General features: G+C 42.7%; 1 protein-coding gene across 1 annotated transcript in view; it reads right to left on the bottom strand.

Annotated features, from left to right (window-relative positions):
* TGFBI (transforming growth factor beta induced) overlaps nucleotides 1-20,192 on the bottom strand; it is a 43,196-nt gene that overhangs the window by 17,954 nt on the left and 5,050 nt on the right. Inside the window, exons 3-7 of the mRNA XM_083488117.1 lie at nucleotides 7,214-7,278; nucleotides 3,317-3,474; nucleotides 1,418-1,582; nucleotides 757-903; nucleotides 466-607 (exon numbers count right to left, since the gene is read on the bottom strand). Of these exons, the coding sequence (XP_083344243.1) occupies nucleotides 466-607; nucleotides 757-903; nucleotides 1,418-1,582; nucleotides 3,317-3,474; nucleotides 7,214-7,278 (677 nt within the window). The remainder of the gene's footprint in view (nucleotides 1-465; nucleotides 608-756; nucleotides 904-1,417; nucleotides 1,583-3,316; nucleotides 3,475-7,213; nucleotides 7,279-20,192) is intronic.

Raw genomic sequence — 20,192 nt, 5'->3', positions numbered from 1 at the left:
TAGCAAAGTTCCAGAAATACATCTGACCCAGATTCATTACTAACATTAGACCACATATACTAGCTGGAGACTTCTGGCAAAACACATAATCTAAGACGCTCCCCTACTTCCAGTGCCCTTCTACTCAGGATTTTTCTAAAAAATAATTTTATAAAATTTATCCAGTGGACCCTCGGGTTACGTTACCTTCGGGTAACGTAACCTTTGGGTTGCGAACGCGGCAAACCCTGAAGTTTATACTTCCGGGTTTCGCCGCACACACATGTGCAGAAACGCTCTATAGCATCGCTCACATGCACAAAAGCAGCACCTCTAGATGTGGACTTTTTTGGGTATGTACGGATCCCCGTAACGAATTAAGTTTGTATCCAGAGGGTCCACTGTATACCACTTGACTGTAGAAAAAAAGTCAAAGTGGTTTACAAATTATATCTATGTACAATAGACATTTTCACAGCTGTTTACCTTTCAGAGCTTCTGGGTCTCCTAGGATCCTGGTTAGGGTTTCTGGTGGGATCTTCTTAAAAGCTTCATTGGTTGGAGCCAGCAATGTAAACTGGCCTTCACTTTCCAAAAGACTGTCGAGACCAGCAGCTGCCACAGCAGTCTTTGAATAAATACAAAAGAAACGGAATTAGGCATGTTAGAAAGGAAGGAATCCAGTAGGGATACAAGTTAATAGGTTTTCAAGAAAGTGATTTCGCCCTAAATGGGCATCAAAGGAAATATTGGAATATATATTTGAAATGGACTTACTCTTAGGGTTTCAAGATTCTCTTCAAGCTCAACAACTTGAAGGATGCTGTTTGTTGTTGTGGAAATGACTTTGTCTATCAGGTGGACCACTCCGTTGGTGGCATGATGGTCAGCCTCCAACAACCTAGCACAGTTCACTGTCACAATCTGGGGAACACAGGGACCAGACAAATAAGAAACTAAAGCTAATACATGATTAACATATTATGTCAGTGTAATAATATGTCAATAGCTGGTTTAAAGAATTCCACGTATCATTTTCTCTATCATTGTCTATGCATACTTAAGACGGACAGGGAGAATTCTAAAGGTTGTCTGTATGCATCTGTGAGAGCCACCTTGAAGGATCCTAGTGGTTTGAAAGTAAGTTTCATCCTTTTAATAAGTCAATAAATAAGTTACTCATTTATTCGTATTTTTAAAAGTGTCAACTGATTTCCCGGACATGAGGCCAAAATGGTGGCTGGCCCCAAGCCTTCGGTTACATCACCCACCCCTTATATTGGGGAAAGCCAGCTCATATTAATACATCTGGCAGAACAATTAAGTTGGCCATCTAAAATAGAAGCAAAATAATATCCTGAGCTCTTTAAAGAATATTTGGTACATATCAATTGCCCTTGTAGTTTCAGTTTTCCTTGCAGTTTTACCAAATACTCACTCCATTTGGATAATGATGGATCTGTACATCAATATTCTGGTACATTGAAGGGAGAGTTGTTCCATGTTTCAGATCATCCGTAAGAACTCGTTTATTCACCATATGGTAGCGAAGAGCATTTAATAGCTCAATGTTAACGTTGCTCACCAAAGAATCCAACATTTCCTGAGAAAAAGCAAATGAGACCAAATACTCAGTTCCACTGAGCTTATTCTCACAAAGCCATAGATGTCAATGCTTGACTAATAGTACCTGACTATTTCTACCTGCTTCTACCTCGCAAGCAGGAAGGAAATATGCTTGGACTGCAACTGCCCCCCTACACTGTGAGGGCTAACAACTCTGTCAGTGGAACAACATACAATTGCTGGGAAGATTCCTTGACTGCAGCTTCTTGTGTACAGCTCCCCAGGTGAAAAGGGAATGCACCCTCAAGCTAGCAGTTGTGTTACTTGCACTACACAGCTCCCATCCAATGAACTGAGCCCACTGTGAATAAAATTATACAATGCCTTTTCTCAACCTTGGGTCCCCAAATGCTGTTAACTACAATTCTCAACATCCTTGACCACTGGGGTCCTGCTAGCTAGGGATGATAGGAGCTGTATTCTGGCAACATCTGGGGACCCAAGGTTGAGAAAGGTTGTTCTAGATCTTGCTTTCAGCTACTGGCAGCCTTTTGTATTTTCTGCTTTAAGAGAAGTAATTTCATCTAATCATCCCTCTTATGAATAGCTATGGGAGGCACAGGAAAAGAAACAGGATAAAAGATAAGCAGGAGTGCTCTTGGAAGTTGCAAGGGTTAAAGAACACAGAATGGGAGCTTGAGCAACTAAGATTAGAAAGCTGCTCCACTGGTGTGACAGTGTTGCGGGCAGGCCCTCCTGCACACAGCGGGGGCAGAGCCAAGCTCCCGGGTCATTGGGGAGTCTCTAGCCGCGTCCCAGCCCTAGCCAGCCAATCCGGCTGGCGGGGTGGGGGTGGGCGTGACTTGGCTAATTTAAGCAGCCGTACGGCCAGGGATCTTCCTGTTTTCACCTACCTCATAGCAATCATCACAACTTTTGTAAGGTTTGGCGGTTAGGCAAAACCTGGTTTGGGGGAGGGGAGGTGTGGCCATCACCTGCCCCTCCATTTTTAAGGGTGTTCCATTAAAAGGATCCAGGGGTGTGGATCTTGTCTGAAGCCCGAGTAGGGGCTAGGGCCATGCCATGACCTCATTGGGGACCCTGGGGGAGTTCTTAGTTGATGTACATCAACAGGACTCCCCCTATTGGTGGTTGACCCTTACTGGATTACCTGCATGGCGGGCAGGAGTCAGATATAGTCGGTTCAGTTCCAGTGTCTAAGCCAATACCACTCACATTCTGTAACCAATAAAGCTGTGGCCTTTATCTGCCCATTAACCCAAAATACTGTGTCCAGGTGTTCTTATTCAACATAAGGGGGAGGCCTTGGGGTCTTGACATGCAACTAGGAGCCCCACTGGATTTGGCCAAAGGCCCATCCCATGTGGAGCAACATCCTGCTTTCACAGTGTCCAACCGGATGCCTATGAGAAGCAGGACCTGAGCTCCGGAAGTGTGATCCCAATAGTTCCTTTATTTAAATAATTTGTATATTGCCTTTCATTTCAAAGAAATATCACGGTGGTTTACGGAACAACAAAACAACATATTAGAAAAGGTAACAATGAAATAATATATAACAATATTTAAATTTGAATATACGTATAATGATGTTTAATTATGGTGTCTGTATATTCTTATTCCTTCATTTAAAATAATGATTCCAATCTTCTTACTGTGTCCTACCCACTTTGTGGATAGACCACCTCTATTTTTCATGATTTCCTCAACACATTCAAGTTTTGGAAACTGAAGTGGCACTTATTCTTACGGCAGGCAAGGATGCCCAGGCTTCATTGGTTGGGGCAAAGATTGTGTAGCTTCCAGGGCCTGTGATTTCAGCACTCAGGTTAGAGCTGGCAGAGTAGAGCTGTGTGGTTGAGGCCCCAACAGTTCCAAGTGTTTCGTACAGGTTGGAAAGAGGCAAAGCTGTTTAAAAATAATAATACAGATGACATTTCACTTTGACAAGGCAATAGCATAATCATAACATTTACTAAAGGTAACAGTAAAGGTACCCCTGTCCGTACGGGCCAGTCTTGCCAGACTCTAGGGTTGTGCGCTCATCTCACTCTATAGGCCGGGAGCCAGCGCTGTCCGCATACACTTCCGGGTCACGTGGCCAGCGTGACAAGCTGCATCTGGCGAGCCAGCACAGCACACGGAATGCCGTTTACCTTCCCGCTAGTAAGCAGTCCCTATTTATCTACTTGCACCCGGGGGTGCTTTCGAACTGCTAGGTTGGCAGGCACTGGGACCTAGCAACAGGAGTGCACCCCGCCGCGGGGATTCGAACCGCTGACCTAATGATCGGCAAGTCCTAGGCGCTGAGGTTTTACCCACAGCGCCACCCGCGTCCCTAACATTTACTACTTCACCATAAAAATGCATATTACATGGAAGTGCTTGTAAGAATTGCTCAATGACCCATTTTTTAAAACTGAAAAAGCTGCTTTGCGAGTGGAGAAATAGCAGGGGGAAAGCGAACTTCACCCTTTCTCCACCTACTATCTTCCTATGTGAAATTGCTCTCCTAAGCACCCTTTGTAACCAATGCGTTTTCAAGGGCATGTTCGCATCTGCCCTAGAAAATGCATGTTTGAAACAATTTGGTGGCAGGGAAGTCACTAGGAGGGACAATTTGCAGCCGGCAGTCTATGTGTGGATAAAGGGTTAAGCACCCTTATCCTCTCCTGCTGTTTCTCAGCTGCAAGTCACACCCTCCTTGGCAAAAAAGAAAAAAGGGCTGTCCTGTTACCGTTACATGTAGTCATACCTCAGGTTAAATATGCTTCAGGTTGAGCATTTTCAGGTTACGCTCCGCGGCAACCCGGAAGTAACAGAACGCGTTACTTTCGGGTTTCACGGCTCACGCATGAGCAAACACTCAAAATGATGTCACGCACATGCGCAGAAGCAGCGAATCATGACCCGCAGACGTGGGTTGCGTTCGCTTCAGGATGTGAACGGGGCTCTGGAACGGATCCCGTTCACATCCAGAGGTACCACTGTACTAGTAATGTACAGCATGTAATGTAATGTAATGTACAGAAAGTAATGTACAGCATGTTCCAGACATGACAGAAGGCATGGGAGGTGGAGGAGGCAACTGAGATAACAATAGATATGTTTGTGCAGAATACAGTGAACTTAGCAACTGCCTTGCTGCATCAAACCACGGCTCCACTTGGTCCAGCATTTTATTCCTAATAAAGGATAAAGCTGGGCTCTCTGTGGGCAGTGACAAGGAAACATATTGGCAGCAATGACAGACTTACTTGCAGCCAGGTTATCGAGAAAAGAAAAGGCAGGTGAAGTTCAAACCTCATACTCCCTGCCCCTTATAACTGAGGCTACCCTCTAACATTGCTTAACTTTTAATGCTAATTTACAGTGGTGCCTCGCAAGACGAAATTAATTCGTTCCGCAAGTCTCTTCGTCTTGCGAGTTTTTCGTCTTGCGATGCACGGTTTCCCATAGGAATGCATTGAAAATCAATTAATGCGTTCCTAGGGAAACCGCCTTCAGACCAGGTCCAGGGACAGTCTGTCCCCGGACCTCTTCTGAAGGCTGGGGGGGGGGGACAAGGGCTTTTCTTCCCACCCCCAGCATTTTAAAAAACCCCGGGACAGCGGAGGACTTCTCCGCTGTCCGGGCGATCTTAAAATGCTGGCGGGCGGCATTTTAAAATCGCCCCGGGACAGCGGAGGACTTCTCCGCTGTCCGGGGCGATTTAAAAGCCCCTGGGAAGGCAGGCAGGGGGGACAAAGACTTTCGCCCCCCCGCCCGCTTTCAGAAGAGGTCCAGGACCTCTTCTGAAGGCGGGCGGGGGGCGAAAGTCTTTGCTCCCCCCCCCCCCGCCTGCCTTCAAAAGCCCTCCGGGACAGCGGAGAAACGCGCTGTGTTTCTCCGCTCTCCCGGGAAGGCAGGCAGGGGGGAACAAAGACTTTCGCCCCCCCGCCCGCCTTCAGAAGGTGTTCCCGCCCCACCGCCCGGCTTCGGAGGAGGTCCGAGGACAGTGGGGAAGACGCGCTGCGCTTCCCCACTGTCTCGGATATTTCCCTATGGGCTGTTGTCTTGCGAAGCAAGCCCATAGGGAAATTCGTCTTGCGAAGCGCCTCCAAAACGGAAAACCCTTTCGTCTAGCGGGTTTTCTGTCTTGCGAGGCGTTCGTCTTGCGAGGTACCACTGTACTAGCAACTTGGTGCATAGGACATTGTTTATTAACAGCTACTGCTGCAGAGGTAGACAAACTGGACTCTACTCACCCTGAAGGTGTTTTGGGATGGGAAGGAAGATGCAGAGCATGAAAATCCTAGCTACTACATATTTCACATGGCTGTTTATTTGTATATATTTTTAATTTTTATATATAGATGTTTTATGATGGCCTATACTTGTATAAAGATTCAGCGAAGTAAGAAAGATATTGTGTCTAATTTGATATTGCTGCTTCATATGTATCCGTGATGTCTGTTCTATATTAGGTACCATGATATTGCTTCTTATTATGAACTGTATTTATTTGGCTGTTTTTAATGTTTTATATTGTATGGATATTATGTACTGACATATATTGTGCATTATGTTTTATGTTGTAAATGAAGGGAGGTATATAATTTTCAAAAAAAATTAAGTGGCCAACCAGCTGCTTCTTGCAAGCCCATAAGCAGGGACAGAATGCAACACCCCACCCCTCTTGCTTTCCCCAAGTAACTCATGTTCAGAGGCACGATACCCTTGATCTCAGGTAGTCATCATCCCACCCTACATTCCAGATAGCCATCATGAGTAATAGTCACTAATAAATGGGGAATAATGGATCTTGGAGCTCTAGGGGGGAGGGAAAGAAATATGTGCAGAATTGCCAAGACTGCTTGTCTATGGAAGGAATAGGTTGCATGCAGACATCAACAGCAACCCCAATGGTGACAGGAATGATGGGGACAAGGAAGGTTTGGGTTGAATATTAGGAACTCGCCTGCACCATGCACATTTTAAGATGTTGACAAGATATAATTTGGGCCCAGAAGAGTAGTAGCTCACCACATATTCATTAATCAGTGAACTACATCTAGAGTGATACAGTGGTGCCCCGCAAGACGAATGCCTCGCAAGACGAAAAACTCGCTAGACGAAAGGGTTTTCCGTTTTTGCGTTGCTTCGCTAGACGAATTTCCCTATGGGCTTGCTTCGCAAGACGAAAACGTCTTGCGCTTTTTTAAAAAAGCCACTTGAAGAGGCGCAGTTGCGACGGACCGTGCTTCGCAAGACGAAAAACATCGCAAGACGAAAAGACTCGCGGAACGAATTCTTTTCGTCTTGCGAGGCACCACTGTATCCAATATTAGTTGACCCATTTATATCAACAGTCCTAAGTAACTTAAGTGCCTTAATTTCAATGGGTCTCGTCTGCATATAACTAACACTGAATTTGCCTTGTTGGTTACTGACTGCATTCTGTACTCCCAAAATGTAATAAGTAAAGCAGCCTGGGGATTAAATGACCTGCTGCTACTCCCATCATAATTTCTGGAAACTATACTAGGCATCTCCTCCTCACTGAAAGCTACCTGTGAGGCTCACTGGCTGAATCAATGTATGCACTGACGCTCCCACACCATCCCAAATTTGCACAAGGTATTAGTTTGTACTTCAATTGATTTACCAGCTGGACAGCCTTTTTCCCCTGGAACTTCTTCATATCCTGGACAACATTCGTAGGTAATCATTCTGCAGTGAGAAAGAAATGCAGCATAGTCAAAGCAATGGCTAGCCGTCATGCCAATTTCAACTGGTTGCATGGCACAGAGCTCCAAAAGACCATACCACAGCATACTATAGATGGAATATCACACTATCTGCATGAATGGTGAGCTGTTTGTCACAAGCATATCAGGTGATGAATCCGCCAATGAATACTTGCTGAAGCATTTAAGTTGACTGTTTTTCAGCCTTTTATGCTGTGTTTCATTCGCTCTGTTTTGATAGTTTCTTTACTGATTTATGGGTGTGGTTGTTTGTAATTTAAAGTAAATCATGCTTAAATGATGCAGTGTGTGTGTGTGTGTGTGTGTAGAAAAGTAGAAGTAGAAGGCTGGGTTGTAATCCTCCCTGACATGCTAGTTGTTCACATGAAGGCTATTTGGAGCATGGGGCGGCAATCAGACACACAACCTTAAGTAGCACAGTTTAATCAGGCCGTACTGTGACTTTTGTGACTTTTTAAATTGTAGCACAGGTACCCCCATTCTATGCATTTGACTACCGTTCATATATAGACTTTATATTGTGGTCCAAATGCTTGCCTGCAATTATAGGGATGGCTCATACAAGTCAAGTTTCCCAGCTGGAGATGTAATCATGCTCACACCTATCTGAACTGGAATTACCTTTCTACTTGCAATTCTCATCATGACAACACCCAGAATGGGACACCACAATCACAGCAACAACCTATGAGGTATGTATGTATTTTCCATTCATACACCACTTCCTCACCATGAAAACAGACAAACACAATCCTTTCCCCCCATAAAATTGTATTAAGGTTTTTCATAATATAATACAATTTTAAAAATCTAAACAAAAACAGAAAGAGAAAAGAAAGCACAGAGTCATCACTTTAAGGTAGATCTTGATCCTTGTCTCACACAGAAAGAGGTGGACCCTCTCAGCTCTCATCTGGGAGCTTCCCATTCTTCCCCCAGTTTCCCACCCTGGAAGATCTTCACTTTCCTACCTCTCACACAGGGTCCTTCGCCAACCATCCATCACCTTCATGGGTGTATAAACACAGAAACTGAGACAATCTATATTCACATACACATAGGCTTCATTGCGGTCCATAGACCCAAAATAAACAGTACAGCGATGGTATATATCAGCAGTTATTAAGCTGTAGGGGCAGCATTACTGGCCAACAGAGGAACTTTAGCCCTCCAAGAGAAATTTTGCTACGGCCAGTGTAATAGTATCAGTCTTATTCTCATGGATAAGTGCATTGCAGTAGTCCAAGAGGGAGATAACCTTATGGCAGGGATATCTCTGGACTACAACTCCTATCATCCCTGACTAGGTCACGCTGACTGCTGCTGATGGGGATTGTAGTTTAACAATATATGGAGGGCCACAGGTGCCTCACCTCTGCCTTGGAGCTTCCAGCAATCCACTACTACTTCTTAAATCTTAAAAGTATTAAAGCTGCAGTTCTATACTTGCTTAGCTGTGACTACGTTCTACTGAACTCAGTGTTGCTTACTTCTAAGAATCAATGTATGGGGTTGTGGATTTCAATTATTTTGTTTAGCTGTGGTGTACAGAGCCTCTTGAAGAAGAAGCAGAGTGTTTGGTAAGAGTCTTTTGTGTCCACTTTAAAAGGAATGAAGTTGCAAGTGCTGTGTTTTGTTAGCCCATTAAGATATTTTGGGAACCACTGGCCTTGTACACCACATTTAATCATTGTTTAGATAACATTGTAATTCCATTATGTTTATTATCTTAACGAAGCAACCTAGTGTTTTCTCTCATGGGGCCCACCAGTTCTGGAATAATACTTCTCTCCTTGAGACTTTTTGCTTTCTTGGATCAAATTAGAGCTCTCAGCCTTAAACATTAGGAATTAATTATTCCCTTGATGTAGATGGCCTCATTTATCCTCTGTACTTATTTGGATGGGCACAGGGGACACATCAATTATGTTGTGAGCAGAAAGATAAGTAAAGAAGCAAATGCTCTTCTGCGATATAAACCAAGCAGCTAAGCCAATTAGTTGTGTTCAGAGGCTTTGGAGAAAAAACAGAAGCTGGTCAATTGCACACACTAATGAACTGTCTGATAGATTTAATAGCTCTTGGCTTGCTCTTTCTCTGCTCTTGAATGCTATTAAATGAAGTCACCATAGTAGACCACACTTTAATTAAGCTACAATTTATGTACCAACCTTTTTTTCCACTTTACAAAAAATGCTTCCTACATTAATGCACTTTTTTAAAAAGGCAGCAACAGACCATGCTTTAATATTCATAAGGAAAGCAGGTTCATGATTTCCCTAGGGTTGTATTATTTTTAGCTTTACAACATTTAGAAGAGACTGGACAATTTAATTCCAGTGACAAAAATGCAAAGAATAATAGTGTGTTGACTGCTGACCTGAGTTGTAAAATTGGTTGAAAGGAAGTATACCCAAGAAAACACACACACACCCCTCTCTCTCTATATATATATATTCTGGGGATGAAGGTCAAGGGTAAAACTATTTCATATGTCATAAAAATGAACAGGGGAAACTATTGAATGAAACAAAGTTCTTCAAGGTAATTAAGATTTAGCATGTAGCAAATACCTGTACATGAGTTATAGAAGCAAATAAATTATGTGTCATAGTTTCCAAGCAAAATTACACCAAAAAATCCAGACTGATTGTCTAGACATTATATATTCCATGTGGGAAACGGCTAAATTGCTTTCTTTGACTTCTAGAGATCTCAACACCCCACTGGTACAACTTTTCAATCTCATCTACCCTACTTTCTCTTTAGAAAAAAAAACCACACACACATACTTTGTATTCCTTAATTGTTCTTTTTGGACACAAAAGAGCCAATTGTATATTCTCTCAAAGTCTAGACAGCAATTTGGTTCAAAACTGGAATAAACACAAAGGAATGATTAAAGGCAAGTCCACCCAAAGTTTAACCTAAAGAATTCTCGAGAACTGACGTCGTTTCCCAAAGGCTTATTTATAGAGAGATGGGAGGTTAATGAAGTGCGGCTAATAGGCCAGGAACCTAATGTACACAAAACTCAGGAGGGCAGTCTGAACGTGGACGGATCTGCTTGGGAAGACCCTGCAGAGGGTAGGGGAAGCGGTGGAAGTGACCTCAGCTTCAAAGCAACTGGCAAGAGGCCTGAAAGAACTAAGAGCAACAATTTATAAGCCGCTACAGTTATGTCACATATCTTTTGAATCTGGTACGTAAAATTAAGGTGTACATATTTGTTTGAATAATGCTGTGTCTGTGAATGTGTGCTCCATATCCTGATCCACCTCTGTGTTGGCAAACAGCTTATCATCATGCTATGAGAGCAGGTCCAGATGGTAGTGAGTTTGGGGTGGTCTGGGTATACTGGTGGGAGTGCCTGCAGCACCCCAACCTTGCTGACACCCTGCTCCACCACAATATGCCGTAAACAGATGCCTGTGTTGCAATGTAGACAAGCTGGAAAAAAATAACACAACACAATGGCCAATAACAATGGGACTAAACACTATTTATAGACTAATACAAATGAACAGAAATGGCAACCAAAGTCTTTAAATCTTCACCAGTCGGGGTAGAATCATACAAAAGTTTGATATATATATAATCTGTCACCAAATATTGCCGGAACAGAGTTTCTGGATAACCAATCTGTTTCATTCAATGCTTTATCAGCCAATCTTGATCAATTCTTCATCAGCCAGACTTGTAAGAATTAATAATTTCTGTTCCGGCGATATTTGGTGACAGATTATATATATATCAAACTTTTGTATGATTCTACCGCAACTGGTGAAGAAGATTTAGAGACTTTGGTTGTAATTTCTGTTCATTTGCATTAGTCTATAAATAGTGTTTAGTGCCATTGTTATTGGCCATCGTGTTGTGTTATTTTGTTCAACCACCGCAATATGCAGCAGTGATACTGCTGCCAAGAGTTCTGGGGATGCCTCCCCCCCCAGTTGCTCCTGGCTGACAAGCATTTCATTGTTGATTTAATGCAGGAGACTTCCTTTTGGGTTGATCCTGTAGCCTGTCCCACCTCATTCCCTCTCTCTGCAGCTGCTCACACCCCTTCACTTCTTGCTGCTTCCAGCCCATCTCTTAAAGGAGCTTCTCCCTGACCCAATGGTCAAGCCAGTGTGTGCAGCAAAATATATGGTACTTCCAGCCTCCAAACCCTTATCTGCAAAGAGAGCAGCCTGTGACCACACAGATGTTGGTTATGTCTGCTGCAGCACATCATCACAGCCAAGGCAAGCACTTAGATCAGCTGTTCAGACATTCCCAGTTCAAGTTGTGGTGAGTTTGGGCTCCAATCAGCCTTTCTTGTAGATTATATTGTGCTCTCAGCTCAGCCCAACTCTGTGCTGCATTGAGTTCCCTGGGTCATAGCAAGGTTGCTTTTGAGTAATAGCTTGATGGTTTCCAGACCACTAGGGTCAGAATCTTATCTCCTCTGACTCCCTTCCCTCCTTCCTTGGCTTTAGCTCCTGCCTCCTTTCTCAGCCTGATATGCTGGTTACTGAGCACTGACCTTCTGGTTTCCGGGTTACTCCTGGCTCCCAGAAATACGTACCATTAAATAAAACATTAACAGAAACAAAGCAATATTTTTGATCTTCTCTACTCCCTATTTATTTTGAATTGGTCAGCCTGCCTCTCTCAGTCATAGGCTAAGCAACAGTAACACTCCCCCCAATTTATCATAAAATCAATCACCTTTTGCGGGTTTTGCAGTGCATAACTATAGTTGGAGCACGCTCAACATAACCAATCACAATAACAATCATATTTGGCCACTCATCACTCTTCCAAAGCCCATACACATCAGAAGTAAGTAAATAATCTCAAATGAACACTTCAAATAATACAAGAATACAAATTGTCTCCCATGATTGGACACACAATTGTTCTGTGTGTACACAAGGCAAAATGCATGTAAGGGTGATAATTACCTGTAATTACTCCACACTATTTGCCTCTTTTCTTCACATTCTTTCTATAAAAACATTGTTATGTTTTATTTACCCAATTGTTCTGGGATATTCTAAACAGATTTTGCTCTCTTCTGCTTCCATACAAACCAACAGAGGCTAGAAAAGTTAGGTTTTTCTTTCTTAAGGTTACAGAAACATCATTTCCCCCCAGCAATTAAATGAAATGAAAGCACCAAATTCAGTTCCTAGAGGACCACTGGACCCAGTGTTCAGAATCAACAAGCTGCACAAATCACTAGTATATTCTGTGAACAGTGGTGCATTTATATATGCTTATGATGTCTGATTAGCAATGAGTGATAATTTGAATGTTTGGCTCCACTGAGATATAACTAAGTCAACAACTCCCCTATCAGTACCTGCTTACACCATGAGAGTCTATATACTCAAATGGCTTCTAACCCCACATTTCCTGCCTTATTTGGTGGGTGGTTTTAAGGGAAATCTTTTTCCATTAGTAAATCAGACGTTGACTTCAAAATGTGTGGAAAATCCTTGCTTTTATTGGCCATTGCTTCCCCTCCCAGTTATTCTTAGCATCTCAGAGTTACCGTAATTTAAAGTGAAATTTTGAAGTAATAAAAATAAGCTTAAACATATTGGCCTGGTCAAGATCCATGAGTAATAATAGTTTGTTGTAACAAAATCCACATATTTTGATTTCAAAAACAGTATCATCACCACCCACCCCAAGGCTGGAAAAATCCTTTCATGTGGCTAAAAATTCAATAAATTCAAAAATTTATAAATTCAAAAGCTATAAATTCAAAAGTAACAGGAAAACAGCAATGAAGCACATTGTTTGTTTGTTTGTTTAAAAAAGGATCTAATATCATGAAACTCCAAGGGCTGGTTCCCACACAAACAAGCAACCATTGTGTTCTTCATGCAACCACATACCTGAATACGTGATCACATAAAGAAGCTTTGCTGATGACGATAAGTGCTTTGCATAGAGACAGCAGCTACAATGTCTGTGGCTGCAGCAGCTGCAGGGCTGGTTCATTAGTTGCCTTGCAAGCTCACAGGGCTCCCACTGGGCTGGGATGTGAACAATGGAGCCACATCCGCAAGGATGTAAATAATGGAAGCCACTCTTGCACTCCTCCAATGGAGGCATGGCAGTCCACACAAGAACCTGCCTTGCCTGTGAGCACAGTGGTGGCCCCATGAGCTTCTGGAAACAGCAGCAGTATAAGGATGCCTAAAGCAGAAATAAAATTATGCAGATTATTTTTTGTACATGTTCAAGAACCAAAGTGCATGACTGTAGAAGGGGAGGGAACCACTGGTGCTTGTCTGAAGTAGCCCTAATGACAGAAGGGACAAACCATCCACTTCTAGTTTTATGAAATCTCATTTCTAATTATCAAGTGGCAAAGCTACGCTTGTTTACATTTTTGTGGGACAGGCTGTCAAATAATTCCAGGTTGGCTATGGAACGGGCAAAACAAAACATAAAGCACATATAAATCTATCAGCGGGGGCGGGGGGGGATCTTCTTTTTCCCTGCAGTATCCAACTCTGGAAAGTTACATAATTAACCAAACAGAGCTCTGCTTTCACTGTACAGTTAATAAAACACTATGATGTCACATAAGCTGCCTCTGCTCTAAGGCCAATTTATCCAGAACTTATCCAAACATAGGCTGACAATTATACAAACCAACTTCTGTATCAGATCTACTTCCAACATAAGAGCACATTCAAAACGCTGAATATCCAAAAGAATGTCCTGCGCCTTATGAAGCTACATAGCTACATATTTCAAAGTAGCTGATTTTGGGGATGCCCAAGGATTTTTTTATTTTATGGCCCACATTTTTTAAGCAAGCCCTTCTGATTTGCACTTCCCAGTTTAATATATAGATCAAAACACTGTTATACTCTAGCTTTGCAGTTCTTCAAATGTTATGGAAAAAAAGTACCACTCACACTCTGTAACCAATAAAGTTGTGGCCTTTTTCACCCATTAACCTAAAATACTGTTTCATGTTTCTTTACGTATTCCATTTCCCAGGAGGGTTTGGGACCTTGCCACACAACGCATACAACTATGCATACATTTTAGAATATTATTCTAAGGGTAGTGGAACTATGAAGAAAGCCGCCTCTGCAGAACGTAACATCCAAGAAGGCTGGTAGGAATGGAGACAGTTATAATGCTTTGGTGACCATCGTGAATATCATCAAATGGGCTGGGAGGGTAGGAGAATTCACGCAAGTGAGATGTGGGGTGGGCTTTTAGATGTGCACAAGAATAATGAAACCAGTGGTGTTGACCAGAGAAAGAAAGATGATGGTTGAGCATCAAACAGCTTTGCAGGAAACCTGTAGGAACAGTAATTAAACATATTTGGTTGCTCACCTTGATGGACAAGGCATGATTCAGGGAGCTTTATATGTAGCAGATGTGAAAGCTGGAGGGTAAATACTTTGAGGCCGGGAAGCAAGTGGCTGGAGGCCAATGTCCAGCAGGGTAGAAAGATAAAATGGTACCTCCCTCAATGATAAGTTCCCCACACTGAATAAATGCAGAAGACATGGGAAAATGTACCAATCAGACAAAGGCATGAGACTGGCTCTTTGGGACACTTCATCAGGGCCATGAAGTTTCTGTTGTGTGAATGTCTCAGCTGCAACCGTCCACAGTTCCAACCAACAGCCCTAGTGCCACATGGTGCCATTGCTTGGTGTGGGGTGGAGCCCCACAGCACCTGGTGACAGGAGTGAGAATTGTCGGTGTGCTACCTCACACACAGCATGTCATAATGTGCCACTTGTTTTATTATTTTGGCAGCTCTTCCAGATAGGCTTAACCAAAGTGGCTTTGTGGCTGAGCACGGATCTGAACCCATATTCTATACCTCTGGCTTAATATTCTCTGGGCTGGCAGATGTTCCCACCCTCACGTGTGAAGGAGAAAACACCTATCATCAGCAACTCTTCTTTGCAGACATTTTAAATGCCTTCCAAATTAATATGCTGCAATAGGACATCCAGAGGGAAACACAGAGAGGGCAACCCTGTTGAAGCAAATGTTTCTAATTACATTAGCTGTGTCTGTGCCAGTGATTCATAACCGCTAGACTCTGTTGAGACTCCACAGTAGACAAGTGTTGAAATGAGCTTCTTGTCTGAAAATAGAAGGGGAGGGTGGAATACAGTGGTTTTTTTAAAAAAAACAACAACAACAATAGACAGAACTCTTTATAGAGTTGAACCAAATATTCAGGAAGGGCTGTAACTAAGCAGTGGAGCATCTGTTTTACATGCAGAAGGCCCCAAGGTTCAGTTTCTGTCATGCCCTGGTAGGGCTGGGAATGTCCCCAGTCTAAAACCCTGGCAAGCCTCTGCCAATCAGTGTCAGCAATACTGACCTAGATGGACTATTTGTCTGACACGGCATAGGGCAGCTTCCTATATAATGTTGAACTACGTCTTATTCCAGATATCCTTGACTTGATGGCCCAAATAATTGAGACTGAGATACAGGGGCTTGTTTGCTTTTAAAGTACATCTGAGAACATCAGCAAGCTGCAGGTGCACTATATACCTCTCAACATGCCACTGCCAATGCCCCAAGAGCATCTCTTCCCATATGAGCCCTGATATAGGAGAGGGCCCCTACGCTAGGGAGATCAGCTTGGCAGGGACCTAGGAAGAAGGTCTTTTCTGCCATGTACTTTTGTTGTTGGGGTTGTATTATTTGTTTTGTTCGGGTCAGGGTGGGTTATTCTTTCTACCCAAGTGCAAAATATGTAAACAGCATGTCAGTACAGATGAGTGAGTACAAGAATGTACAAATCATCACAATCCTTAAAAATACACAGAAACAGAAGCCTAGTCATTTCTCAGTTGCTCCTTCCATATAAAGGCAGTTGCCTTTATATATGTGTATGCTTCACAGCACATGCATTTTATGATCATGTATCTGTACCAAAGAACACAGCTAAAGCGCGAAAGGCTGCCCTGAGAAATTTACCCAAGCCTGCTGGCACGTTGAAGGTGCTTTAAGACATTCCTGTTCAGGCATGCTCTAATGTGGTCTGAATCCTGTGGGTCTATATGGATATGGATAAATGCAGGAAGCCTCTTTATATGGGGTGTGCAACCTAATTTGGTCCTGATGAGTGCAGGACTAGCATGCCTTGTAGCACCCCCCTGCATATCAGTATTGTGGAGAATGGAAATGCTCAACTGATCCCCCAAATTACAGCCAGCTCAATGTCCCCGAAAATGGTTTGCTCGTATTGTGGCACTCTCCTCTAAATATACTAATTCATCAAAGCTTGGACAAGTCCATGCTAGACAGACAATTACTGCTATGATTCTAGTATCAACATTTTTGCTGAATGATCATAAAATTCCCTTTTAGCCCAATGGCTCATCACAAATGCGTTTGGCAAATCCGTGCTGAAGGAAAATATGTACATGATGAGAGACACACCCTCCAGCTGCACAGTATGGACAGCCACATTCTTCTCGGATCAAAGAGTAATTGCATTATGGTTTTGAATGGAAGCAAAGGGCTCATGTCAGAGCCATCCTTTTTTACTCCTCTTCTCCCATCAACAAAGAAGCGCAGTATAGAATCTCCAGTTTATTCTGCTGGAATAAACAATTAAGTTCTCTATTTTTTTCACACATACACACACACACACGGTAGCTGATATTAAAGTTCTGTTTACATGATTATTTGCGTGCTATTCGGTATATCATATATATAATGGGTATATCATATATAGCCATTAGATTAGAGCCCCCCTCCCACCTCGCTCTTACTGTAAATGGACATATGATCCCATCCGCGATCTGGCTTAATAGAGGAAGCGAGAAACCACAAAGTGTGCTGACTAAAGGACCAGGGATACACCAAAAATGCAAGATAGACAGACGGTGTGGGGAACTTGGAGAAGGGCAAAGCTTGAGGGAGAAAGGAAAACATACACTCTGCACAAAAACAGATTTATTTTGTCGTGTTTCTACCTGTTGCATTCCATAACCCTTTTTTATTAATAGTTTCAGGGCTACTTCCTAAGGCTTACTTAGTAAAAGAGTTCATGTTTTGAAGGCCATCTGCAAGAAACAGTACTGAAATCCTATCAAGCATAACATTATGCCTTTTGAATTTCCAACTCAACAGTCAACAAAGGAAAGTTCAGAGAGGGACTTCTTAATCAAGTTTCCAAACTCACTCCAATTTCTGATTTGTTTATACATGTGAGAAGCAAAACAGTCCCTGGCAAGATAAGGGATGGCTGACTCACATGTTCATCATTATGGGATCAGTGGTCATGTAAACAGTAATATGGCTGCTATCTTGGGTTGATGGGAGTTCCCAGATGCATAAGAAATAGTGGCCTATGAAAAGCATTGCCAGGTCACGTCCCTGAGTTCTTGCATGTGTCTCAATACAGTGGGAGATGGAACCATTGCAGGTCGCTCCATCCAGCATGTTGCCCAACCTAGAGTCATGATTATTGCAAGACATGGATAATAGGACGGTACAGAGAACAGGAGGAGGAGCTGTTATGTATCACCCCAAAATTTTAAAAAGTACAAACATATTCCAACTTTCCTTTTGTAAGCAGTATAGTTCTATTTGAGCACCATAAGAATCCTTGTGCTGCTTGACAATCCCGTCAAGAAATCATTTCCTACAGCCTAAACCCAACAAGAAGTTAGGTCTGCTTAAGTCCACTGAAACTGAAGAGCTTATGCATGCCTAATGCTATGCTAGATTTAGCACTGTATCTATTCCCATACTGCTTGACTGTTTTTCTATTCCTCAGTCCAGCTCTAGGTTGGTGGCTGGCCTGCTTGTAATTGCTCTACGTTTTTAATTTTAATGTCATTGGTTGAAAGTATAGCCTTCCCACTTCCGTTCACAGAGAATTTTTTCTTCTTGCTTACTCTAGTTACTGGATTCTGCTCTTCACAGTGGTTGGCTGAATTGCATATTTAATATCCCCAAAGGTTGGCTGGATTGCAAGCTAAATATCCACACCAGCAATGAACTTTGGGACTGGCCCAACCACATGACAGAGTGAGGTAAGCACCTCACGTAGAAGATTTGAAGGTTCCATGGAAGGACAGCAAATGGATAGTTTATTTAATTTATTGCTATTGTATTTTTACTGCCAGGGAAGGAGAGAGGGGCTTGTGAGGCTTCCTGTATCAACATAATTTGATTTCAAAATAATTTTACCAGACTTGGGTACTGTGCACCTTGACTGATGGAGGGAGCAGCCATATTTTCTGCTCCATTTTAGGCTGGCCCTGTTTCCAACTATGCAGAAATAGCAAGCACACTGTTATGGTAACGTTCAAATTGGTCCTAAGTCTCCATTGGGGTAAAAATCCTAGTTTAAAAAAAGTGGGCGGGGTGGGGTGAGGGATAGTTTTCAACCTTTCCCTGAGAAATACTCTGTGCCTTTAATTTTAGCTAAACACTCTTTTCACTATATGATACTGAGTTTTTAAAATGCTGCGAGACAATGTCATTTTAAAGGAGATACTTGGTCACATAACTTTCATTGACCCACTTCTGTTTCCCTGGAAAATTGTTGCTGTAATTCCTGCATTTGTCTAAGCATATCTAGAAAATTACACTTACTGTTACTGCTGACAAATGTAACAGTCATTCAAGTGAATTTAGCTGTCTGGAGTCTTCCATGAACTTTAAAAAGACTGTTTCATTCCGCACTCCGCCCACCCTCCCAAAATTTCATTTTTTCCTGGAGCTTGTGTGACCCCGTGCAGGTTACACCTTTCCTGGAAGACTAGCAGGCTTCAACTCATGCCTGGCAGCCAGCCAGCACTGCACACATTCATAATTAGGTGCAGACTGCCCCTTCCAAGAGGACGTGTTGAGGCCACTTTCCTAGGGTGCTTTATGCAAGGTCTATTGAATGCTAACATCTGCAGGGACAGGCATCGGGCTGATTTGAAAGTCTTCCTCGTGTGACTGAAGGGGCTGCAAACAAAGGCCGGTTGGTTTTGCATACGCTTGATCTACACAAACCCATGTAATTATGACAAAACAGGCTTGAAATGTCTTTCATACATAACAGTGTGAATCATTTTCTCTACAAGGAAATGATCTCCCCAGAAAGCACCTCTCAGTTTACCATCAATAAATTCAAAAGAAGAGAAGAGACCACTGTGCTATGCAGTAAAAGGAATAATCCCAGGAAAAGGGATTATCATGATAAATCTTGTGTCTGATTTACATGGAGGTGCTGTGAATTACTAGGAAACTCAAGTTTAGTTAAGAGCAAATAGACTGGGTCACCCAGTAATCTATCCAGTCCACTAACTTGCCTCTGACAACAACCACATCCATTCCCCATTCTCACTAGCTCTTTCCAGACTCAAGGGGCTCCAGGAATTCAAAATGCTACATAAAAATGGATGCCTTGCACATCCAGTAGTGCTTTGTGTGCCCACACTGAGAAAGGCTTCTCATATGTGGCTGCATGTTTTCCCCAGAAAATATTTTTATGTCAACAGAACATTATTGAGACAACATTATCTAAGGACTGTTTATTTTAGGAGATGAATGACCAGGCGTACAAATTGATTTGCAAATTTGGAATTCTGTTCTTCTGCCAGAAGGAGTCACATAATCACCATCTTTCAGGGAGACGCAGGTCAGAGCAGCAATTTAAAGACACAAAGCAGGTTTTAAGAAGGTCCCTAAAACTTGCAAAGCAATGATTTAGGGGCACCAGAGGCAGTACCAGTTGCTGGAAACCACAGGAAGATAAGAGTGTTGTTGTGCTCAAGTCCTGCTTTTGGATTTCTCAGAGGCATCTAGTTGTCTACTGTGAGAACAAGTTGCTGGACTAGATGGGACACTGGCCTGATCCAGCAGGCTCTT

This window comes from Podarcis liolepis, assembly GCF_965112155.1.
Source record: "Podarcis liolepis genome assembly, chromosome: 2".
In the NCBI taxonomy this organism is placed as follows: domain Eukaryota; kingdom Metazoa; phylum Chordata; class Lepidosauria; order Squamata; family Lacertidae; genus Podarcis; species Podarcis liolepis.
Note: the sequence above shows the minus strand (reverse complement) of the source record. Positions and strands in the feature narration are given on the sequence as shown.